Raw genomic sequence first — 26,394 nt, forward strand, 5'->3', positions numbered from 1 at the left:
GACTGCATCCTTAGGTTAGCAAGTGTTATACAAGCTTCTGTATTTCAGAGAACTCTGTCAGGTAGAATTCAGCTCTGCTTGATGAAGAATTTTGTGAAACTTGTAAGCTTGCATGCTCCTCTAACCAAGCAAAGTTGGTTCAATTAAAGGCTACCTTTTAGCTATTCTGTATTTCCTATCCATCGGGACAGCATAGCAATAGCTACATAATGAACTGCCTAAGAGAGAAAACCTATCAGGAATTCTGTTTCCACCTTGTCAAATACAGACTGGAAAATCTATCCATCTAATATACCAGAATAACTATCTACAATTTTTAAAAAAAATAGTAGTACTCAGAATAGACAATGCTGCAATTTCTAGACTCTCATCAGAAGTATTGTGCCCAGCCAGCGTTGTCCAGGAGCTCTTCAGTATTTTGTTCATGATGTACTTCTTTTGCTCCCTTTACAGAGCTCCTAGAGAGGAATGTCTGGGTCTTTTTTGGGCCAGAACAGTGGGCTGGCCATTGCTGAATAAGCTAACACATTTGTTAAATGATACAGAGAAATGGATAATCTTAAAAGTGGCCCAGTTTTCTGTTTCAGGGTGCGATCTTTTGGATGTTTAGATAGAAGAAGTCCTACAACTCCCAGTACTTTTTTCTGTCTGAACATCCACAGAATTGTGCCCTTAGTGCCTAAATTTAGAAAGGACTTTGTAGACAAAAATGTGGCATACTGTAACATGGCTACCCCTTTGGAAACAGAGGACCTAAGTTCTGTTTCTTTTCTTTTTCCACTTTCTTTTCGTATTGTTTCTGAAGATGATCTGTCATTATTAAATGTAAAGTATATATTTTCTGCTATTGCTTGCAATAAATATTGTGCAGGCCAACTACAGCAAAGCCCAATAAATCTGGCTGTTCTAAAACAATGGGTTCCCAAGGAAGCCCAGCCTGGTAACCCAGCAAGAAAAGGATATGAGGATGATATACCCACAGGGTATCATTTAGCCAGTCCATGCCATTGTCTTGCTGCAACAAGTGATCGTATGTAACGCACAGGAAATGGATATCCTCTTCATCAATCCCCCCATTCCAAATGTCATACAAAATGGTCATCTCCTCAAACTCGGAACGGGGCCTAAACTGATACCGATGCGGGGAATACTCAGGGGAAGGAATGGTCAGGACATCATCTGGCCGCTTCTTCTGGCGCCTCCACTGTCTTTTTGATTTCAGGTAAGCCTCCTCCTCTTTGAAGTCCTCATTCCACTGGTTCTCTAGCTCCTTAAAGGGAAGCTTCTCTGCTAAAACCTCTGTGGGGACCTTGTCATGGAAGCAGTCATTCCGGAAGTCCAGGGTCACTGCTTCGGGGTCTTTCAGGGCATAGATAGCCTCAGGGTGGCTGCTCAGCAGCTCTTTGCTCACAGCACTTTCAGTCAAGGCTACTGGGATTGGGAGAAGAGGAGGCTCAATGGGCTTGCCAGAACAGGTGTCCAACAGAGGGCCCAAAGGAGAGGTGCGTTTTGGCCGACCCGGTTTCCTTTTGACAGGCAGGACAGAAGAAGGAGGGGGAGGAGGGAGCGGTGGGGAAGGCACAGGGATGTCTGGGAAGGGCAAGAGCGACCGGGCATCTGTGCCACACTCCTCCAGAGGCACCTTCGAGTCCACGAACAAGCAAGACGGGACAGAGAGAGGTACTGGCTGGTGGGGAGGCAGGTCCAGGTGCACGTGGAAAGCTGGGACGGGAGGGCTGGCAAAGGGAATGGGGGAGGGGACACTGTTCACACCCGCCAGCAAGGAAGCACCAAGCGGTTCTTTAAAGACCTTCTCATCAGGCTCATCCTCAGAGGGCTTCTTACCAGACAAAAGGCAAGGAATGGGAGTGATGGGCTCGGGGAACGTTGGTGTGAAAGTGAAATCCCGCCCCGGCGTCCGAGGAATGCCGCCACTGTTGATCCCGGGGGACTGGGACGAGTAGGAAAAGGGGCTTCCTGGGACTTGAGGGGAACTGAGGGTCAGGCTGCTCCCTGTGAGAGGAGCCTCGCTGCCAGGTGTGGCCGGCACAGTGTCCGTACTCTGGGACTTGGAGAGGCTGTGGGAGCACTTGGCTAAAATATCCCGCCCAGGAGTCCGAGGGAGCTCTTCCTCCAGTGCTGGTTTGGTCACAGTTAATTGATTGGGGAACTGGTCAGGAAGAAGCCGTGCTTCCTCTTTACTAACTAGGTGGGAGGGGAGGGGAAGCGAACAGGGCGGCATGGCACTGATGGGAAGGAGGGGAGGCTCCAGGCAAGCCAGAACTGCCCTGCCGGGAGTCAGGGGGAGCCGGTCCTCTTCCTCAGCAGTGGACAGTGGCTGGCTTTTTGCTTGGGCTTCTCCACTGCTATCATCAGGCTTGGTGAAAAAGGAGGGCTTGCCGGGCAACGCTTCTCCAAAAAGCCCCGCTGGGGTTGGCGGTCGGAGGTTTTCCTCAACCTGCATCGCTGGCTTCAGACCGTCCAGCACCTCAGGCTCCAGGGCAATATCCCGTTCACATTCCTCCACTGGGAGAAGAGAAGAAAAAGAGGAGCAAACGATACTGTTTAATGGCTAATAATGTCCCTTCGGATATGCACCACTGTGGGTACAAAACTGGCTCACGGCTCAAAATTGGAAGGGACTCAAAGGAGACCTGAGAAGCAGCCAGTGTCAGCCGCAGAGATCAACCCACACAAAAGCACAACTTTTGTTTCTTATGTTACATAGAGATAGCTCTAATTTAGAAATGAGTAGATTTACAGTGAACTGGTGCATTGCTCTTCTTGCAGAATCCAAAACTAAAAATCATCCTGGTGCTAAAGTGTGCGCACTCTGCCCCACGAAACTCCAACATTCTCTATGGATCCAATAATGGTGCAATGTAAGCAATTATGTTCTGCCTCCAAGGGTCACGTCTGAGGTTTAGAACAGGGGTGGAGAATTTATGGTCCTCCAGATGTATTAGCCTACAACTCCCATCATGCCTCACCACTGACTATGCTGGCTAGGGCTGATGTGAGTTGTAGGCCAAAACATGTGGAGGGCCACAAGTGGCCCACTCCTAGTTTAGAACATTTGGATAATTTACTGGGGTGGCATACAAGAAAAAGGGCAGGGAATGGAAATGGGGTATAAATAGGTAGTAGTGGCAGTGAAAGAGCAGTCAGGAGGATGTGTACTGGGCACTGAAATCAGGGCCCACTTGCTGGCCTCTCTAAAGACTGAGTCTTCAGAGACATAGCTAATACATTTTCAAATTCATCTCCACAGCCCTTCTTTTAAAACAAAAGCTGAGATAGCAATTTCCATGCCAAATACCCAATTCCGTGCCTGTCCAGCTGACAAGAAAAGCACACACAGTGCCAGTCGTAAGCTGCTTTTCTACATTACCTTTTTCCTTTGTGATGCTGGCTACCAAGCATATGGCTACCAAGCACATATCGCGTGTGCAGGAGTTTGACAATTTCACCATTGCTCTAAATTTGTGCTCCAAATCTCCAGGATAATCCTAGTGCATCCGTATGTGTCTTGACAAGTTTCTGTTAAAAGTGCACACGAACCATCCTCTTGCTGTGCACGTCTGCATGAGTTACTACTACTTTGTTTCTGGGTTACCACAGCTCTTGTGACTATGGACTGGCTGGTATTACATGAATAAGCCTCAGGCTTCTGTGCTGCCTCCCCACCCTCCCCTCTCCTCCCCTGAGCTTATTCCCTCCCTAACGTCCCACACAGGAGACACAGCAGCAGAAAGAGACACACATTCAGAAACCTTAACAGTAGATACTAGGAGAGAGCTCCCGCTGCAGGGACTGACAGCAACATTGACAGAAGTGCCCCCCTACCTGGCACGCACGCTGGAGACAGCTGGAGCTTCTCCTCTTGGGCTCTCTCAATAACCACCAGGACTTCGGCAGCAAGAGACTCCTCAGGCACCTCACCACTTTCTTCTTCTGCTTGCTTGACTTCTTCTCTTTGCTCCTCTCCTTCCAGCATTGAAGGCTCGCCCAGTGTGAGCGGAGTCCCTTCCATATAATCTTCCACTGGAAACAAGTTCAGGATGGTCTCCTTTTGATCATCATATTCGGGCTCTTGAGCAAGTGGCTCAACAGCCAATTCGGTGGGCACAGCTTCTCTTTCTTGCTGCAGGGACAGCCCCATATTATCCTCCACCTGTTCTTCATAGTCCTCCTCCTCCTCCTCCTCCTCTTCATCATCAGAGTCAGAGCTTGTCCCAAATTCTGAGGATTCCTCACTTTCATCAGATGACTCAAGCTCTGCTCTGGAGGAGGCAGGACTTCCTATATCTTCTACTGGGGAGACAAAAAGTTAATGTGGTTTCTTCAGGACTTCCTTGGCTCATGCTAGACTGGAAAAACTAATGGGAAATGCAAGACTGCAGTTTTCCCCCTATCCCACTTTACTCATCTTGTCACATATCCACGCTACAGATAGCTATTCTAATGGATTTTACAACGCCATCTATGCTAGTGGCCATTGCAACATTCCAAAGCAATGCATTATGTAAAGTGCTCCTTTTTACCCTATACTGATCAGTTTCACTGAAAGACCTCAAGTTCAAGAATGTAGAGACAGAGGATCATTCCTCTTCACACCACTCAATCTTATCTGCCCTTAGCAACCTTTTTTCTGATTGAACAAGCTTCTTACACCTTCCTTCATAAGAATGAGATCGATTCTTCCTCCCCAGTTTTCATTTTAGTTGCCTTCTGTGAATCTAGTCCTGCTCTACAATGTATTTATTTATAGGTGGGCCAACTACAACTGCATATGGCTTTCTAAATGAGGGGCATGTTAAAATATTCAACAACATTTGGAGGCGTGCCGCTTTGTTTTCAACCTCTTTCCGGATAACTCGTGACCCTAATCTTGCCTCTTTCACTATCATGGCACAATGGGCGTCCTCCTATAAAGTCAGGATTTCTCTCCTGGGTGGCTGTAGCCAATTTGGTTTTTGTTCCAATGCGCATCAGTTTGCACTGATCCATGTTAAATCTTACCTTCAAAAATAGTTTATATGCTAGCATTATCAAACATTCAAATACGACAATATAGCCAGTCGGCAAGACAAAAACATGTTGCCAGATGAAAACCTTACATTTATTTAGGTACTAACAAGACCTCATACCTTCTTCAGAATCCTGATCCTCTTCCTTTTCACTCGTTCTTGCTTCAGCCTCTTCTTCGTCTTCTTCCTCCTCTTCCTCCTCCTCCTCTTCATTGATATCTTCCTCCTCTTCCTTGGGAGACAAGGCATTTTGAAAGTTCAGCAAACATCCATGTTTTTGTGGGGGAGGGGAGAAAGCATGTTCACTGAGTGCTTATATTATGACATGATAAAAGAGCTCCAACACCACCGTGGCACATCTGGCACAAATGTCTAGATAAAAAGAATGGCAGCAGACTCAGGGCATGCAGCATGGTGCCCCGTAGTAGAAAGGAAGAGGAATTTGAAGTGGAAAAAAAGAAAGACACCACACAATTCTTTCAAATCTTGGAAGTGCAACATGTATGAACGTATCCAAACAACTAGAGCTACAGAGAGTCTGTGTGTTTGTAGAGATGTAAGACAAGCATTACAGGGGAATCCCCAAACTAGACTATGAGCAAGGAAGAAAGAAATCTTCACAGTCAGGGAATAGTTTGCCAAAAAGTCCCTTTTGGACCACTGATCTAGCAAGTACGAGATGAAGATAACAGACACACACACACCTAGTTCACAAAGGGACTTGCAATGGATGAGACTATTACTCACTGAGAAAGGCATGGAACCATGATTGGGATACATTACTTGTAATAATATCCATATAGGTAAATAGCATACAGAGGCCATGTTTACATAGTCACTTTAAGTTTTCCAGTAGTGGCAACGCATCTTTGGAATTCCCTCTCCTGGAAGGCAACCTGGGAAATGCATACGGCCTCCTCCCATGTGGTGTTTAAGTGGATATGAAACACTTTTTTATTCTGCTCACTTTTTTATTGATGGCTTTATTTGGTTCTGTGTTTTAGTTGCTACTGTTATAATTGTTAATTTACTAGTTTTGTTTCAAAATGTTTTATTGCTTGATATACTATTGATTAATTGCTGTAAGCACCTTATGAGGGTTTTACCCTAAAAGGCAGGATATAAATACACTAAATAAAATAAAGTAAATAAAATGAACAAAATTATGCTCTTTAACTCTTACTCTGTTCTCATGGGAGAGAAGGCTGAAGCAAGGAGAGGCAAAGTACAAAAAAACTTTTTACAGGTTATATAGCCCTACATCAGAATTATTTGTTAATGCAAAAATTATCTGATTAGGATCCACTCTACTCCTTCTCAGGACATTTATTTATTTCTATAACACCCAATAGCCAAAGCTCTCTGGGCAGTTCACAAAAATTAAAACCACAAAGCACAGCATAAAACAATATAAATTATGAAAGCTTAAAACCACAATATAAGTATACCTCAGTCTACAATTGAGAGGAAGGCTGCTTCCTCTTCAAGAAGGAGAGGACTCTGGGATATCCTCCCATGATATCACTGAGGTGAGTATGATCAGATTGTATGGGGAAAAGTTAATAACACACTCCTGAGCATAAAGCATTCTATGAACAGTACAGGAGGCAGGCACTCGTGATGAATTCTACAAGCATAAGGGGTCCAATGGTGTCTGTCCAACAGCAGAAACTAATCCCCCTCTTCCTGAAGCCCTGCCCCCCAAATCCGCTCCAGAGTGCTGGGAGGGCCTGGAGCAATTTGGGGGCGGGGAGAGGAAGGGGAAGCTCAGTTGTGAGAGTAGAAGTCTGCTTGTGCAACGTTGGACATAGCCCAAGAGGTTTACTTTCATTCATGTCAATGTAGCCAGAGAAGACCACTCAGCTGAATGACGGGGCATAGATGGGACATACCTTGTCAGACGGTGATTTCATCACCTCTCCCTCTTCCTCCTGTTCTGCCTCCTTTTCTGAAGAGGATTCCTCCTCCTCTTCTTTGCCTGAATCCTCCTCCTCTCCTTCACTGTCCAGCTCTAATGGCCTGGCAGGTCTCCTTCTGAGGCCTACCGCTTCTGCATCCTTCTTGGAGAGGTCTGAGGTTGCATCTCGCAGGTCTCGATCTCGTTCAGATTCTGGAGGGTGAAAATAAACCATGAAGGGGGGGAGTTAGCCACAACACTAGGAAAGGGACAAAACTGTGTCCCCCTGCCGCACCATAAAAAGAAATAGATGAGCGAAGTTGTTCAGTGCTCAGGCATCTTGAAAATGCATTATGAATTAGAAGAACTTAGCTATTTGGCATCATTATATGTACACATATATGTAGCACTAGCAAAATGCCAATTCTTATGATAGGCACTGTGCATGTGTACAAAAGGAGGAGTTGGATAGATCAGCATGGTTGACAGGTGTGGTGTCTGTCTGTCTGTCTGAATGACAGACTGTGTCCCACTTGTGGGACCTATGTGGGGCCACCCAATTCAAGGGGTGTAAGAGAAGGATTTGCTCTCACTGCAGCAGCGTCCTCCAGTCTTGCAGTTTAGTCTTCCCTCGGAGCTTATGGCAACCAATTGCTTAGATAAGCGAAAGTAATGGGGAGCACTGGAGGACAAAGGTACCAGTAGCATCTATGTAGCATTATCCATGTACATGGCACTTTTACAAGGAATGAGAGGAGAGGCTCCTTCCCCAAGGTGTTTACAATCTAGAGGAGGGAAATAGAGGGAAGGGTGAAGAGGGGGAATATATGCAGTTATTGCTGTTACACATACTTAGGTTTAGCTATTCGAAAGGCTTCAAAGAAAAGGTGGTTTTAGAGGAGGAATTTGAAGGTTGCATCAGAGGCTGCTTCACAAAAGGGGTGACAGGCAGAGATTGATGGGGAAATAAGAGCATAAGGATAAGGGGGAGGCACAGTCATGAAGGGCTTTGAAGGTAAGAGCAAGAAGTGTATGGCGGAGCCAGGAGCAGACAGGAAGTCAGTGTAGGAATTTAAACTGTGCAATCAGCCAATGAGACGCAAACCATCTCTCTTTTTCTTATAAAGATGCACACGCACACAGCCTTGCCTGTTGATCTGCATAGCCCCAACCCTTGGGTTTGGTTTCCTAGTCCCATCAGAGTATAACAGAATGCTGGGATTACATAGTACATACGCACACGTTTCACTAATGTGCCTGCTTGTGGCTGTCAAGCACATTTGCTTCTTCTGTGCATGCAAGACCTGTATCTCTGGACACGGACTTTATGCAAGATTTGATTTTCAAGACACCATTTCTGACATGTTGAGAAACAGGAAAACATCTCTCCCTTCGCAAGCTGAGCATCTTGGGAACCTCTGCATTTTTAGTCCCACATATTCCACATCGGGAAGCAACATTTCAATCCCATAGCGGTTCACAACATATCACAAAACTATACATCATTAAAGGCATAACGGCACTTAGATAGGTTAATGGTTAGGAAAAGCCAGGGTAAACAAGTTAGCTTTTAGTAATCGTCAAAAGCACATTATTAACAGCTGCTGGAATAATGGTTGAAAGAAATTAGATTACCAAACACCTGTAAGTGCCCAGATGAATAAAGCGCGGTACATCAAACTACATTTTTTTTCCTTCTCCAAAGAGTTACAAGACGGAAAAGTACTAAATTAGATTTTTAATGAGACTTGGAGTTCTTTCATTTCTAAGTGGAATAGCATTAAACCAGTTATAACGTTGAACAACTTGTTCTTTCCATGATACAAAAATATTTTTACTGCAATTTAAGGTATTACTTAATGGAACAGTGCATATCTTAATTGTAAAATCGAACATCAAGTCCTATCTCTGTTACAAAGTGATCTCTAAGGTGACCTTAAATTGTAAAAATTAGGACAAAAAGAAGTTGGAACTCTCAAATTGGCAGCGGCATATCCAGACTGAGAGAGGTCACTGCTGTGAAGATCAGAAGACTATATAGTTTGCAATCCTTATTAGGTTGGATCCAGACTTAGCCATTATTAGAGTAGAACCACTGAAGTCAATGGGACTTAAGACAGTCATGACAAACTTAAGTCCCATTAATTTCAATAAGTCTACTCTAAGAGTGGCGAAGTCTGGATCTGACCTGTTGCGTTTGGGGAAAAAGCAATGGGTTGCCAACCTTCATCTTCATCGTCTACTGAGGTGGAGGGCCGGATTCTCTTCTGATCTCCAGCTGAGGCAGCTTCAGGTGGTTCCTTCCTCTTTACCTGCAGAAAGGACAGAATGAACCTATTTGGGAAGATGTATTTGTTTTAGATTTATAGCCACCACCACCCATAGCAGGCAACAAGCTAAAAAACCAAAAAGATGCTGGCTATTTAAAGAGTACCAAAATAGTTTTGATTTGTTTGTTTTGCTCCTTATTATGTTTGTCAAACTATTTTAGGCCAGCTTGTCATTTAATGCCACCAGAACAATTCAACCACAGTGAACTTCAATCAGCCACTGAAGCCAGTACCGAAATCTAAATACATGGAAGTGGATATGTGTGCATTAAGAAAGTCAAAACAAGACAGAAACCATAAACCCTTATCTCTTTTCTTGAATCTGTTAAAGGGCTTCTAATGAATAATGGAATCATGAAACCTATCAAACTCAACAAAGTTTAAATTGTTCTCTATAAATCTCCAACTGCTTTACATGACTGCATGCTTCTCTCAAACAAAAACACTCATGTGGCCCTACTTTCAAGTCTTCCAGTGCCCTATCTAAACTCAGAGGGGTGAGAGGCAACCATTCATTCTGCTACACCTGTTATACTGCGTTATACCGCTACACTGAAGGAAATTGGCCAGGAACAGCTTCAGTGGTGTGAAGAGCCAATACTGAGCCATTCATTCATAATTTTTGTACAGTTTGTAGCTCTAAAGAGTGGCTTTTAGGACAGAAAGTGTGCAACAGTAGAGACATTAAAACTTTAATTGTACTCTCATATAATAGTCTAAAGAATTTTGTTAAAGCAGGAGATGGCGAAGGCTGGGCATACCTTGAAAGATGGTAACCGGATGGCTCCTCGTAACCCAATGCCCAAGCCGATGCCCTCATAACCCAACCCTTCGCCTTTGTTCCAGTTCTCTAGAAGACAAGATGTGATGCGGTCCTTTGGTTTTGGCTTCTCCTCATCTTTATTTTCCCCTGATTTTACTGGCGTAAGTGATGCCTGTGTAAGATTAACAAAATTAATGAGGAGAAAACACACTGGTACATACAGCTAGAATTGGGTACCTGGACAAAAGAGCATCATCTACTCATAATAAACTTTTATTTCTCTCAACAGGTGTGGAGCTACACTGCCAGCATAAGATGTTCAAATCCATCAAGAGCACATACAGAACCATCCCTGGCTAATTTCCATTGGACAAGCTCAACTCTAGAGAGAAAAACAACCAATACTGTCTGTCAACACCATCAGTGAAATGTACCTATTTCCTTGGCTAGTGACGTCCACTGATAAACTGCAAGATCTCCACTTGGCCTGGCAGAAAACAACCTTAATCTGTTTTGGGGCTGCAAAAAGCATGCTGTTTTTCTACGATGGGCCATAGCTTAATTTTTACTATAGGTCCTGGCAGAGCTAGGACTTTGGTAAGACCAGAAACAGAGTCACCACCGAGAGCCACTTCTTATACCAGTCTATACTGCTACACACACATGGGCTCGCTCTAAACTATACCAAAGTCTGAAGGTACATGGAAATCACACACACACACACACACAGATAAAGACAGCCAACTCACACTGGGTCATGGCAAGTTTCCTCTAGCCCCATACTGTTTTCTCCAATCAGGAATGGGTCTCAGATAGGAGACCTTCCAAGCTCTATTCTCTGTGATCACTTTTTAAAAACTGGAGAGTCCAGAGACTGAACCTATTATCTTATACATGCACACACTGTACTATGGCTCCACCATACAGTACATGCACCTATTTTCAAGAGAAGACCTGTACACTCCAAAGTGATTATGCAGCCTTGCCATGTGCCTGTCACATTACTTTTTTTATGCACCTCCAGGCCTGGATATCTTGGAAAAGTAATTCAAGAAGCAGACAGGGGAGCATCACTACAGAGTCTGAACTGGGGGAAGCTCCATCCAGGAGGCACAAAGGGGTAGATGGGGTAAACAACACCTGCCAGTGCAAATCCATTCCTCCTTAGAAGCTCTTGGAAAAGAGAGGTGTTGGGACTCCTACCTTTGCCAGACGCTCCTTCTTGTCCCACCAGTCATCGAATGCCCTGAAGGCCACCACCTCCACCATCTTCCGGTTCAAATCTCTTTTCATTATTGCTTTGAGTTCCTTCACAATTACCAAAAGGACACCATCCACCGTGGCCTTGTGTGGGTCTTCCTTCTTGGGCTCGTAGCCCGGAGGGGGAACAGAGGGATCAAACTTGGGCAAAGGGGGCCATGGCTGCCCACGGTTGATAGCTGCCCCCATAGCGAAGTGCCGGTAGGGAGGAAGGTTCACAAACTGCATCCGGTTCCCCATGAAAGGGGGGTACTGGTATGTGTTCTGTCCTTGCATCAGGCGGCTCAACATCTGGGTTTGCATTTGAAAAGACATGGACATACCGCCCCACTGGTTGCCCAAGACACTGATCATGTCCACTTGCATGACAGGGAACATCCCAGGATGGAATGGAGGGAGCGGAGGCAAGATATGAGGGGGAGGGACCCCAGGAGGTGCTGGAAGGGGTGGAGGCGGAACAGTGACGGCTGGGTGCGTTGGTGGAGGCGGAGGCGGAAGAGGTGGAGGCATCGGAAAGACTGGCTGGGGCGGAGGTGGTGGAGGCAAAGGAGGAAAACCAGGTGGAGGCATGGGGATGGAGGGAGCCATCACGGCTGAATTGCCGATGGAGGTATTCACCACAATGGTTTTGGCACATTCCGAGCTTGGAGACTGATTCATTTCATCATCAGAGATCTCCATGTCTTCCCCTGAGGACTGATGACACTGTGAGGAAGAGGGAAACATTCTGTTTAGATCACAGTTCTATTAGCACCCCCCACCGCCCCAAATTGAACTCAGAACAGAAACAACATTCTCATGTTTTGTGCATCCAAAGAAGGCTTTTTGCGGGGAGACAGTTCAATACAAGATATTTACACATTGCTGCCTATGAGCAGCTCAAGGTGGCAGGGCTGTTGTATAATGTTATAGGCTCCTGGAAGGAGAAAGACAAGAGGCACTTTACTGCAAAACCATCCATGCCGGCTTCCTAATACTACAGCCTTCCCCAACTTGGTGTCCTCCAGATGTGTTAGACTACAACTCCCAGAATCCCCCAGCCAGCATGTAATCTAACACATCTGGAGGGCACCAGGTTGGGGAAGGCTGTAATACTAATATTTGGGCTCTCCTCTAACTATGAGCCAGAAGCACCTTTAATCTGGTTTTAATCAAGTCTCTTTTAATAATGTTTCTACCACCAGAGGGCAGCTGCTTCCAGAGAGTGAAATTTACAGACTGCAGTATGTCTTTTTTTACCAGCCTAAATCATTATTAGGCTGGTAAATTATCCTGAATCAGAGAGAGTGCATTCCCATCCAGAACAGACTGTACCACTAAATTCAGATTAGTTTGTCTACTGACCAACAGTACCTCAGTCTTGTCTGGATTTAAGCTCAACTTGTTATTCTACATCCAATCCATCTCTGCATCCAGACAACTGTTCAGGACTTCCACAGCTTCCTTGGCAACAGTTGACAAAGAGAGACAGAGCTGGGTATCATCCACATAGTGATGTGACCTAACCCCAAAATTCCATTTGACCTCTCTCAATGGCTTCATGTAGATGTTAAAAAGAATAGGGGGCAAAATAGAGTCCTGAGGCCAGTAGCCACAGGGCTGAGCAATAGTCCCCCAGCACCATCTTCTGGGAGAGCTCAACTAGAAAAGATTGGAATCAGTAAAACAGCACCCCAAGTCCCATGCTAGCCAAATGCCCAAGAAGGATACCATAGTCAATGATACTGAATGCCACTGAGAGGTGCAACAGAATCAACAAGATATCCTTCTTGGCGCTCCCCCAACAGCGCTCCCCCTATCTAGTTCCCAACATAGATCATCCACCAAGATACCATTGCTATTTCTGCCCCCAAACCCAGCCTGAACATTGATTGGAAAGGATTCAGATAATCAGTTTCATCCAAGAACGCCTGGAGTTGAGGCACCACCACACAGTCTAGGACCTTGCTCAGAAACTGGCTGATAGTTATCTAGGGTGGTGGAATCCACTGGGTGTTTTTTCCTTAAAGGAACTGGGATACAGCCTTCCCCCAAAGACACATTTACCACCCCCTCTGGGTGGACAAGGATTCAGCAAGCAAGCAGTTGGCCTCACTCCTCCAAGCAGCTTGTCCACATCCTCAGGTTGAACAGTGTGAAATGCATCTGTCCAAACTAGACAAGCAGCTGCCTTAAAGATTACTCGAGTGTTTACTCTCACCATAGAGTCCAAGTCAAAATGGATGCTAGTGACTTTATCAGGACAGTGTTTTGCAAACTCTTCACAGCGGGTGGCTGAGAACTCCCCCTCACTACTCTGGCTCAGAATGTAGCAGCCCCTTTACAATTCGAAACAACTCCATTGGAGGACACTGTGCTGATGCAACGGGGGCAGAGAAGAATGCCTTTGCTGCCATCATCATCACCATCACCACCAAGAAGAGGCCTTAAGATGAGTTCTTGCTCACGTTTAGGTGGATTTGTCCCACATTTTCCTCCAGCAACACCCTAGCTATCTAGCTAAGTGCTTAATTACCCTATGCTTCTCAGAAAACCAAGGAGACGGAGCTCTGTCCAATAGGAGACGGCGCTTGGAGGTAATTGTATCAACCACCCAAGTCACCTACCCATTCCAAGTTCAACCAGGGTTTCTACAGATCACCAGCTGTACCAGCTGGAAAATCCCCCAGAGCATTCAAGAAACCTCCTCAATTCATTAGTCTCCAGGAGCAGACCATCTTAAAAGAGGTGGCATATCAACTCAAAAATGAAAATACCACCATTTATTTTAATGTATATCTCGCTCAAGGCGGCTAGCAATAATAAAATACAGATAAAAAAATCTGACTTAGAACATTAAAAATAGCAATAAAAGATGAGGAAAAAAACATTTGTAAAAAGGTAGGATGTGCACTAGACTGAAAGATATTCACATGATTAGTTTAACAAGTCCTTTAATGAGTGTGCTGGACTCACTGACTCGGATGGGCTCCTCTGTTCATGCAAATGTTACCAGAATAGGGTCACTCTCCTTTCCTTTCCTAGTGGAAAGACAGGCTCCCTCCTCACTGGAAAGCAGAACCCTGGGATACCTTCACTGACATGATACTCTTTGTAGAGAAGCTGTGGAGAACATGCCCCTTACACAAAGAGTATGTGAACACTATGTGTGACTAATCCCTACAGCAGCGGTCTTCTACCTTCCCAGACTTAGAACCTACCTTTAATGCCAACCAACAACATAGGATCCACTTTTGATTTTGATCTTGTATATTATTTCTACTTATACTACAGCACTCTAGATCGTTTCATCTTTCTCCTCCTCTCTTATCCCCAAAATGATGGTTGTGGCACCACTGGCAAGATCACAACATACCAGTTGAAGATCAGCACTCTGCAGGAATACATTTATTACATTTCTAATATAATAAACATAACATATTTTGCCTTTATCCACATCAGGAATGAGCCACTTGTGGCCCTCTGGATATTGTTGGATTGAAATTTCCATCATCCCTCACCATTGGCCATGCTGGGTAAGACTGATGGGAACTGCAGTCCAACAACATCTGGAGGGCTACAAGTTGCCCAACCCTGCTGTGAACACAGTCCTAGATAGCTGCCTTCCTGCATCCAAGGCAGACAAAACCGACCCCAGCATGTTGGCAGCTCCCACTACTTTGGGGCTTCAGGTTTGCCTTTAATTTGTTCCTCTAGTCAAGCACACAGTGGATATTTTAACAAGTATTTAAATATATGGACATATTCGCCCTTTGTATTTTCATATGGACAGAAATAAGACCCAGCTAGCCAGGCTAAGGGCTGGTAATGGAAAGGCTACCAATGAATCCCTCTGAAGTTTATGTGGAGGAAAAGTTACAATAGTCTCTTGGGCTTCCGTCAGCTTCACAGTTGGTGACTGACCTGCATTCATAGAATGAACAAGTATTGCAACCTAGGTTTTTATCTTAAAACGAAAGATGAGAAATACAGTGGTGGGGAGATGGAGGGGAAACAGCAGTGAGGAAATATACAAAATAATCAAAAGAAAGCCAGCTGGAAGAAGGAGGCTTTAAATTAAGCAGAGTTCAATTAAAATAAATTTCAGAAGGATGAATGGCTTGTTCAAGATTCAAGCAAAATCACGGATGGTGGCAAAGAACAGAAGCAGCTAGATAGCAGGGTGCAGCTAGGTGAAAAAAAATGGGGACTAGGCTGAAGGGAAAATAGAAGTAGAACACAAAGTATGGCTTGTTATAGGAAGTTAGCTTTATTCGTCAATGGCCTGATGTCGTGGAATTTTAACACTAGCAAAGGAAAGAATCTAAAATCTTGACAGATGGAGATGAGGAAAGAAAAAAACGCACCCAGCATTACTTCTGACATGCGGGAGCCTCAGTTGGTCTCACCATTTGATGACTCAATCTGATTTTATTATTCCTTATGCACCTAAGAACCAGGTTGCTGTATAAAGCAGAACAGAGACCTGGGCCCACAGGATTTAATTTATTTATTTTTTACAATTCACATTAAGTTTTAAGGGAAGGGAAGGGAAAAGGAAACAGAAGAGGAAAATGACACTCCTCCTCCTCCTCATCGATGAAGATTAGAGTCATAAGGGGAGGGACAATAGCTCAGTGGTAGTGTACATGCTTTGCATACAGAAGGTCCCAGGTTCAGTCCTTGGCATCTCCAGTCAGAGGGGCTGAGAAAGAATCCTGCCTGAATCCTGGAGAGCCACTGCCAGTCAGTGTTGACAATACTGGGCTAGATGGACCAAGGGTCTGACTTGGTATAAGGCAGCTTCCTATGTCTCTCAGATGAATGTGGGAAGTTTCTCTGTTGAATGTAATTGTATTTGAGTCAACGTGAAGCAATATTTAAGTTCCATCTGTGGTAATTAACCTGCGAGGACCGAGTCCTACACGCAGTTCACCCACTGATGCTGCAGCCAATGAACATGCACGGGTGAATCAGCCCCTCCTGCTCTCCACACCAAACTCCTTTTCTGAGGCTGCAGACCTATCCATTTTCTATAGGATAAAAGCAAATGGGGGAGCCAAACTCTTAGCATCTGAAAGGTAAGAACATCAGGATGCGTACGCGCACTTAATTAAATTAGTCCCAAGAGCTCCCCATGATGCCTTCCTTATAGCCCCTTGCCTATGCAAACAAGCATACCAATGACAGGAACTCATCTAAACATGCCAACCAAGCCCCAGAAATAAGGAATTAAGAGATTGTTTATCACAGTTGCATTCTGCCCTTTCTCCAAGGAGTTCAAAGTGGCACACATGGAGTTTTCCCATTCTGTTTTCTCGCTCTCTCTTGCGCGCTCCCTCTCTCTCTCGCACGCGCGCACCGAGGTAGGTTAGGCTGAGAGGATATTACTATCCCAAGGTGGTCCAGTGAGCTTCAGGGATAGATGGGGATTTGAACCCAGGCCTCCTCTATCCAAGCCCAACATGATATCCATTACCTTATTCAGTTAATCAAGTTTGCAAATATATATATTTTGGCATAGCACCTATTACAAAAAAAATGTGTCAGGAACCAATAACAACAGGGAGACAGAGAAGGTCAAGAGCTTCCTCCAGAGTTGACAGCGTATCACATCTCAGCTGTTTATTCTCTGAATAGCATCCAAACACTGCATGTCCTTTGTCTATGGCTGCTTTCACCTGTGCTATGAAGCCTACTGGCCCTCTTGAGCAAGAGGCCATTGTCTGACACCTGATGCCTGCCATACACCTACAAGGCAGTGCAGATGGTGCAGCGACAGCTGCGATCCTATCCAGATGCTTGTTAAAATATAAAAGGGCACCTTGCTGGGAGGAAAGAAAACTGAACAACATCAGGTCTAATTTACACTGCTTTATTAAACTCTCATGAGGGGAAATGTAAGCTGATCCTTCCAGACGCAGAGGGGTGGAGAGAGTGATTCCCCTGAAAACGGCAACTCGCTCCCAAGACTACCTGGCTTGTAAAGAAATGCCACCGTGGTGCGTGTTTGTGCCATACAATGTGGCAGGCTCAGGTGCAGCTTCCTAATTAGTTACCGCCTCCCACCCTGAGAAATCAGTAAAAAAGGGCAAGTGAGAAAACTGGAGGGGGGGAAGGGGAAGTCAGTTGATTGCAATGGGGTATTTGCAGAGCAAGTGACTCCTCTCTCATAAGAGGGAATTTCCAGGGGATGCGAAATGCCCTTGTTCATAAACAACTACCTTGTTTTGCTTTGGAAACATCAGCAAGAGACAGACTTTAAGACTGTGGCCTTCCCTACACCTGTTGTTCTAGAGATGAGATATTCACACTCCTGGGGATGGCCAAGCCCTCATGGAAAGATACTTGAGAGAAATCTTGCAATTCCGGCTGCCGGCCGCCCTCCTTTCCCTAATGCAATACAATTCATGGACACCTTGACAGCTACATGGATACCCAGGGACTGCACATAAAAATACAGAGCAAAAATTGGTAAAAGTGTCAGACATTCCCTAACCAGGGAAATGTAAAAGTGCCATAACTGCTCTGTGGGATCAGACCCAGGATCCATGGAGCTTGCCAGATGGTTTCCAAAAAGATGCCTCTGAGCCACCATAAGTAGGGCAGGAAGGCCAAGGAAGTGATATTCAGAGATACACAGCCTCTTCCATGGATTTCTTTTTTTTTAAATGGAGGCAAAGCCTACACAGACAGATCCCCCTTCCAAATAAAAAGAGTCCAAGTCAAAAGGTGGGATCTTAAAGCTGAGCTACTGCACTGGTAGAATAGCCTTTGCCAGATGGCATTTCATTCAATTCTGAAAAAACAGTAGCAAGACCACTGGTACCAAGGACTTGCACATTTGCAATATGATTTGCGATTCAGATTGTGAAGGTTGCATTGCCTAGATAACAAGACTGTTATTACTACTAGCCCTTTTCAGATGAAGCAAGCTATTTATCTGCGGTGGGAATTCTCAGCCGTGACATCCTCTCAAAGTGGCTTCTCAGGCCCCATTGAGCTAGGTAAGAACTATTCTGCCCTACCAGCTGCAGCCAAAACATTAACTTTGGATGGGGCTAGGCTAGATTGATTGCTGATAACAGTGTCACCTGGAGTTTTCCTGGATTGGCACTGGATGACTAGAACAGATGCAACCTGCATCTCTATCATCACATCCCTGCTTTGACACTCAAGGAGGAGGAAGCCGTGACTAAATGGGTTCCTCCAGGAACAAGTCTGTCTGCTATGAGAAAAAGAAAAACAAAGCCATTCCTTCATGTTGCTGCAATTCAAATCATATGTGCTCAAGTGAAAAGAACATTCTGCTTGGACATAAAAAGCAGTTTCCTCTTACTAGGACTGCAATATATACAAACAAAGCTGAGTTTCGGAACTCATTCTGAATTACTAGGCTAAACCATGGAACACATGATGTAGTAAAATCAAGCATGCTTCTGAGCTTGTACAGAGTGCATCCCTCTACAGGACCAGCTCAAGAGATTTTGCTAACCGAGGGGGAGCAGCAAATAGCACCCCTCCCCACAAGTCAAGGTGCATAGTACCAAAGTCTAATCAAGTTATTTTGGCACCTGAGGCAGAAAATACCAGAAGTGCCTCCCTCCTGCCCTGGCAATAAAAATACAATAATACATTAAACTACTAATAATTTGTTGCCTTTTCAAGGCACACGAAATCAGCTGCCTCATTATGCCTAATGGTAGGACTGGCCCTGCCTCCCTCACTACCGAGAAAGCAGAGGTAGCCCTCCACATATCAGAGATCAGGTTTACAAGATCAGAGGATGCGGCTTCACTGGTTATAAATTAAGCCCCTACCATCCAGCAAAATGAGGACACCCCGATTCCTAAACACATTTACTTGGATGCAAATTCCATTGATTTCTGTGCAATGTATGTCCAACATGGGTGCTTAAGATCATGTTCAAAAGCTCTGTTACCTGGATTCATAACAGTTAGGGCAAAACGTAGATGAGCTGGTCAGTCAAAATGTTCATGACAAATTGCACTTCTTAGATACACCTGACATTCTGTATAAAATGAGTAGGCCAAAGCAATTTATTAAAACAAAAAATAAAAAATCCACTTTTAAAATGGCAGCAAATGAAATTCCTGTGACGAACCAGGGGGCACTGCCCTCAAAGATTCCAACATAAAATTACTTAGAAAAGGAAAAAAAGAAAAAAAGAAAAAGATCTATAGCTTGGACCACTACTTTCTAAGGCGATACAGCAAGTTAATCTGGTGTAAATATGCAAACTCTAAAAGCCTCAAAGCCTCAATCTGACAGCTAGGAATGAAAGAGGTACTGTTGCCTGTAACCACAACTGACTTTCTACTCTTCAGTTTCTCAAACATTCACTTCTAGTTAGTTAAACTGAAAAAGGAGAGCCTCTTTCCCACTGGTTTTACTGGGGAGAACTGGCACAGCACTTTCCAAGTCTGTAACTAGGTATCCTATGAACAACAACAAGCACTCTATGACCAGGCACGTATCATCAGGCACGTTTCCCTTAGGTAGCTTAATTACAAGCCGCAAGCACAAACTGTCATCTTGCTGAGATTCTGTGTCAAAATGTCATCAGGTCACAAGTAAAATGACCCCCAGCTAAAGGAGCTCCTCTGCTGAAACGGAAGAAAATTAAAGTTGGGACTCAAACTTATCCCTTACAGAAGAGATCCAACATTTGCTAATCAAAAGCTGCATAATTTCTCAGATCGATTTTTACGGATGACATACAATTAACAAGATATAGAGATGTGCGTAAAAAGAAAAAAACACTTGGCTATGCAAATCTCATGTGGTCTCTCACAATGTCCAACTCCAATCTGTCTGATGAGAGAGACATTGAGCCAAACACAAGGAAAAGATTAAAAAAAAAACCTAAATGACAGCAGGGGAGATGAGGACTTTATTTATTGAATTTATTTATTAAATTATCCCGCCTTTCTGCCAAAAGTGGTACTCAAGGTGGCTAACAATAATAAAACAAAGATAAACACAGCATCTTGATTAAAACATAAAAACAATTCAAGTAAAAGCACAATTAAAAACACAGCAATAAAAAGAATTAAACAGCAGCCAAATCATTAAAACCCCTTCAACAGCAGACCAGCTTACCAAAGGTCTGCCTGAATAAATGTATTTGCCTGCCAGTGGAAGGACAAAAAGAGGGAGTCAACCTAGCCTGCTTCAGCAGGGAGTTCCAGAGCCTGGGAGCAGCCATTGAGAAGGCCCTGTCTCGCGTCCTTACCAGACATGCCTCTGATGGCAGCTGTACTGAGAAAAGGATCTCCCCCTTAGATCTGAAAACCTGGGCAGGTTCGTATGGGAGAACGCGGTCTTTCAAATAGCCTGGTCCCAAGTCATATAGGACTTTGTAGATCATGTTCAGCACTTTGAATTGCGCCTGGAAACAGACCAGTAGCCAGTGAAGCTGTAGTTACAAGAGAGTCACATAGTCTCTGTAACCTGCCCTGGTCAACAGTGGCTGCAGAATTCTGGACAAGCTGAAATTTCTACACACTTTTCCAAGGCAGCCCCATGTAAAGTGCATTACAGTACTCTAAATGGGATGTACCTACAGCATGTATCACCATGACTGGATCTCCAGGAACAGGCATGGTTGGCGCACTAGTCTCAGCTGTGCAAACACACTCCTGGCCACCTCCAAAACATGGGCATCCAGGTTCAGAGCTGAATCCAGGATTACGCTCGAACTGCAAACCTGAGTCTTCAAGAGAATTGTAATCCCATCCAGCACAAATTAAAGCCCTATCCCCCGATCTGCCTTTTGATGGACGAGCGGCACCTCTGAATTGTCTGGATTTAGCTTCCATTTGTTTGCCTACATCTAGTCCATTACTGACATCAGACACTGAATTAGAACTACAGCAGTTTCTTTGGATTTAGATGGAATGGAGGAACAGAGCAGGGTGACATCAGCATATTGGTGGCACCAAATCCCCAAACTCTGGACAACCTCTCCCAGTGGTTTCATGTCTATATTACATAGCATGTGGACAAGATGGAACCGTGAAGGACACCACAGGCCAATGGCCACAGTATCAAACAGGCATATCAAACCTTCTAAAATCGCCCCTTGAAAAAGGACAGGAGCGGAAATTTTAAAATAGTGCCTCTTAGCCCCATCTCCAACAGAAGGATGAATGATGGTATCAAAAGCCACCAAGAGGTCTAGCAGAACCAAACAGAAACACATCCCTGTTTAGGTGACATCATAGATAGTCCTCCCAGGCGACCACAGTAGTCTCTGTCCCATAACCAGGCCTGAAGCCAGATTGAAATGGATCTAGATAATCCGCCTCATCCAGCTATGCCTGGAGCTGAGGTGCCACCACATGCTCTAGCACTTTGCCCAAGAATCAAATATTGGTGTCTGGCTGGAAATTCTCCAATATGGTGGGGTTCAGGGGGCACTTTTTTTTTGAGCAAAGGTCTTACCACCACCTCTTTTATGCATGATGGAATAATGCTTGTTGTAAAGAGGCATTCCTCACTACTCTTACCCACTTGGCCATTAACGAAGATGGGCCTGTTGCACTGATTAGAGTGACAGACGTGGCTCTGGAAGGCCAGGATTCAAATCTCTCTTCATGCACTGACTAACTGGATGGCCTTGGGAAAGTCAGTATGGCAGTGATACATGCCACAGGAGAGATCCATTAGAGTGGCTCTGACTGGCTTCCATCCCAGTCAACTAGCCAGACTGCTCGTGGTTCAGGTCTTGGCTATTCTAGCTAAATCTTGTGGCTATTTTAGCCTGCTTTACCCTACCTACAACCCCCACTTTCCACAAGTGCTCCTACTCTGGTTTACATACTGCTTCCTTGGTTCTCAGGCCCATTTGCTTGCTAGAGTTGAAGCCTCCATGGCCTGATATTGAGCTTACTCCCATCTGTTGACAAGGGTCAGGACATCCTGCCCAATATCCACTTACAAAGGTTAGTCCACACTTAAAAGGTTAAAGATCCAGCCTTTTATGACAGATTTTCCCCTGGTTAATTTAAAGCTGGTACAGAATTCCCTCTTCCTCATACAGGCCTTTTTAGGAACGAAAGACTTTGTCAAGGGCTCCTTGGAGGTCTCTCTCAGTCTAATCCAGGAGCCAAATCCAGACACAGACAAAGGAATTCCTTTCAAAGCTTTATTCTTCTTTTACAACTTAACAACTATACTGATTGCAACTAGATCTGAGCAGCACAGTACCTATGCCCTACGTTGGAACAGTTGGTCCCCGTTTGAAAGGGAATTACTGGCAGACCCCTGAACTTAAGGACTAGGGAGAGTCCCTCCCCTTTTCCCTTGGAGCCTCTGGGCGCAGCCGTTGTTTGTGCACCAACCTGGCATTACGCCTCCTTTCCGCGCCCTCCATCTGGCGCCGCTCTCTGCGTCTGCGTCACACATCCACCAAGTCTGCTATCTGTGCCTGGTCACTCCCTGGACTGCTAACTAAACTACGAATGCTGGTGGGAGGAATCTCCGTCAGCTGTTGGTCCTGGGAAAGAGGAGCACGCTCCTCTCCCAGGAACGACTGCTCTTCCTCAGAATCAGAACTACTCTGGGATTCTATGGGCTCAGTGTCCACCCTGACAGACTTTGAAATTTCAACTGCAAAGCAAAGGAAGATTAAATTATGCTCCCAACTGTATTTGTAAGTTGGACTTTGGGTATATGTATAAAGCTGTCTACATGGTAATAAGGAAAGGTGTGGGCATGCAACTGCAATACTGCTGCTGTGGAAACCATGACTTTGAAATTCCCAACTTTCAAAAGTTGTACATTCTCTGTGTTCATTTACATGCTGTTTTCTGTCCTTGAATTAATTGCTCCATCCCTTTTACAACTTGCAGGAATGGGTGGAGCTGAAAAAACTGGCCTTGAGAGCTCTAAAATGATACACCTGGTTGTTTCAGAGACAGTATGGTCCAGGGCTGGGCTTTCACTCAGATAACCAGTTTTGCCTCCAACCCTCAGCTGTGGCCTCACTAGGTGCCTTCAAGCAAATTCAGTTTATTAGCTCTGTCTCTCTCTCTTGCTCTGCCCTCCAGCTGTGATGTGGTAATAGTGAACTATTTCACAGAGTAGTTGTGACCATGAAAAGGTACCGTACCTTGTGCATTAAGCCGAAGTTTTGTATGATTAAAAGGACTCTTTAGGCTGCAATCCTATACACACCTACCTGGGAGTAAGTCCCACTAAACCCACTGTGGCTTATCTCTGAGTAGATATGCATAGGATTACACTATTAACAACCTCTCTGCAGTGCACCTTCTCTCTTCTAATGATACAATGGCCGTCTTCACACAGAATAGCAAGCCAGGATTCTGGCTCCTCCCACTAGCACAACTAACAAACTAGAAATTATCTGTTTAGCATGTTGTCCAAACTCAGGAGCCTCAGTAGTGCTCCCTAACAAGACAGGATTCCCAGTTCAGATGGTATGCTAAACAAAAAAAATCTGGTTTGCTTAGCAGCTGGTTGCACTAATGGGAGAAACCATGCCAGAGGAAACAGGCTGCATGCATTAGCATGCAGTTTATTCACACATAGCCAGAATTCTAGACAATCCTGGTTTACCATTCTATGAAAACACAGCAACTAAATTCAAATCTCATACCACATAATTGTTAGCACAAAACATGGTTTGCAAACCCACTCCAAACCATGGTTTTCAGTTCTACTTTCTTGGTGGATTGCAAACCATGGCTTGTTATTTCAAACCATAGTTAAGCTTGTGATCTCAATTATGTAGGTTCATCTGTTGGGGTGGATTGGGACGGGGGGGCAGAAATAGATGAATGGTAATGTCTCATGGAAAGAAGATGGAATAAATTACCTTTGAATCAACTTTATGATTCTGTGCTCATACCAACTACTCTGATCAATAGCTCTTAGGGGGCGTTATATTTTAAACCAATAGCCAGAAGGAACACAAATCTGTGAAAGCGTATCTGATGCTCTCCTTGTCAATGCAGTTTTGTTTTCAATCAGCAAGCATGTATGATGAGAACAGCCATGAACAAACGTATATGGTTTGACCAAGGATATGTTCCTCCCTTGGCTCCTTTAACTAACGAAGTAGACGTAGACAAGCCAATGCCTGAATCCTCAATCCTGTAAAACCTTTCATACTGGGGAGGGGTGTATGTGTGGAATCCCACAGAGGAAATTAAGCTTACATGAGAAAGGCACTTTGAGAAGCACAAATTAAGCTTTAATGAATAAAGAATATTAGTCTATATTGAAAAAGGAATCTATTATCAGAGAATGGAAACAACCAATTTTAGGGCAGAATTGCAGCAGCTGTTAAACAGCATGTAATGATACAACACTAAACAACAGGAGGCAAAGAGAGAATATTCCATGCAGTTGGAACTGAAAAGGGATAGCAGAGAAGCAGAATGGAAAGAGCTAAATCCAATATTGCTTTATCAATTTCTTCCAACATAGATGTGACTTTATGAGGAAGGCTTTCAAATACATTGACATGTGCGCAGCAAATTCAGTGGTCACAGCAATTCTGCTTATCATAGAAGACTTTTCCCATACAGACTGGCAACGTCCATTAACAGAAATATTTTGGGGAAAATATTTTAATTAAAATGAGAGATATAATCCTGCAAATGTATTAGCATAATCTTTGAAAAGTAGATTAGAAAAAGGTGATATAGAATTCAACATAATTTGTTAATGCTGGAAAGGGGGGGGGATTTTATTTAACCGGTAAAACAGGGGACACTTGCACTGAATGAGCCCTGTGAAAGGAGAATACAGGAGACAACAACTATCATGTTGACAGATTTGGACGGACTTAATGAGGAGAAATTAGTAACATTGTGCATAACAATACTATTGCTAGATTTTAGATGAATAGAAATAATATGAATCCTTTTGCATTGTTTTTGCATATCTGTTTTTCTAAAACTTAGTGACTGCAATAAAAGCACATTGGTTCTTACACACAATTTGTTTGTACCCTATGCCTGTTTAAGAAATACTTCAGGAGTAGCACAGAAAAAGGGGCTTTCCATTTTTGTCACACAGAAGAACCTCCCTAAATGGATGTAAAACAGTTGGGTTTGTGAAGCTGCCAAGTAGCAACCATGGATGGGAAACGTCTGGCCCTTCATAGCTAAAGGATTGGACTAGAGCTGAAATGCCAGCTGGTCCAAGAGGTGGAGAGCTGCATTCTCACCACTTGGCCAGGACACATCGAAACATTCACAGTGATGTCTACCACCTGGATGGCATCACCAGCCTAAACTGCTTTCAAAAATGCAGCTATGAAGTCCCCAATACCAACCCAAGATTTGGAAAAATCTCTGCCATTAATGCAAGGATAGGGCTGAGGGCTGCATGAAGTTAGGCTGAGGACTGCAGTCTCTACCCCAACATGAATGCAAAACAACTGTCCAGTAAGTACCAAGTGCTACCCCCCAAAATTAGTCAAGCACAGATAAGTCAAAAGGTAGCTGCGTCCTCCTACTTCTCCCAGTCGGCAGCTGATAGAATTATGACAGATTTAAAATTGCCTGGAAAGGGTGAAGTCCACTTCCTTGATCTGAGCAGCCAGAGGACACCATACTTTCCTCCTCTGAAGCTGATCCATCCTACCTTGAAGGATCACCTCTATTCTTGTTCCTTGCCAACAACAGGCTATAGATGCAAATAAACCCTTAGCAGACATTCTCTAGAACCATTTCCTAACTTCTTGACCCAGCACTATCCCAGCCAGAACAATGACCGAGGATAGGTCCCTTCCTGGAGACACAAAGAACAGTGTAATTCTTTGGGGAAATCAAACAATGCTATACCATAAGGGAACCCAGAATGAGCTCAAATGAAAATGTATTATATTCTAAAGATAATTCATAAATGTACAGAATGGGTCATGGACCGTTTCCTCTTTATTTCTCAGCCCAGCATTTTAGGATTACCTAGTGAATCTCTCATTTCAAAATAATTTTACTGCTCCTAATATGCATTGTCAAGATTACTTAATGAAGACCAGATCTCTCCCAATATGAGCCAAGTCAGCTATATGTATAAAGAGAGTAGTTAAAAATAGACTTTTCCACTTGTTCACCTTTGTGTACAAAACAGGAATTC

The 26,394-nt window shown here is 44.2% G+C and overlaps 1 protein-coding gene across 3 annotated transcripts in view; it reads right to left on the reverse strand.

The window, feature by feature from the left end:
* SETD1B (SET domain containing 1B, histone lysine methyltransferase) overlaps positions 1 to 26,394 on the reverse strand; it is a 50,714-nt gene that overhangs the window by 8,075 nt on the left and 16,245 nt on the right. The window contains exons 7-13 of one of the 3 annotated variants that reach the window (XM_084820126.1): positions 11,224 to 11,985; positions 10,019 to 10,192; positions 9,152 to 9,239; positions 6,923 to 7,140; positions 5,151 to 5,262; positions 3,847 to 4,311; positions 964 to 2,526 (exon numbers count right to left, since the gene is read on the reverse strand). In XM_084820126.1, coding sequence (XP_084676252.1) covers positions 964 to 2,526; positions 3,847 to 4,311; positions 5,151 to 5,262; positions 6,923 to 7,140; positions 9,152 to 9,239; positions 10,019 to 10,192; positions 11,224 to 11,985 — 3,382 coding nt within the window. Of the gene's footprint in view, positions 1 to 429; positions 2,527 to 3,846; positions 4,315 to 5,150; positions 5,263 to 6,922; positions 7,141 to 9,151; positions 9,240 to 10,018; positions 10,193 to 11,223; positions 11,986 to 26,394 lie in introns of those variants that run through there. The other 2 variants (XM_084820127.1, XM_084820125.1) reach the window with 2 other exon arrangements.

Source organism: Heloderma suspectum, chromosome 13 (genome assembly GCF_057233095.1).
Source record: "Heloderma suspectum isolate Gila_16-S chromosome 13, 16-S_ref, whole genome shotgun sequence".
NCBI lineage: Eukaryota > Metazoa > Chordata > Lepidosauria > Squamata > Helodermatidae > Heloderma > Heloderma suspectum.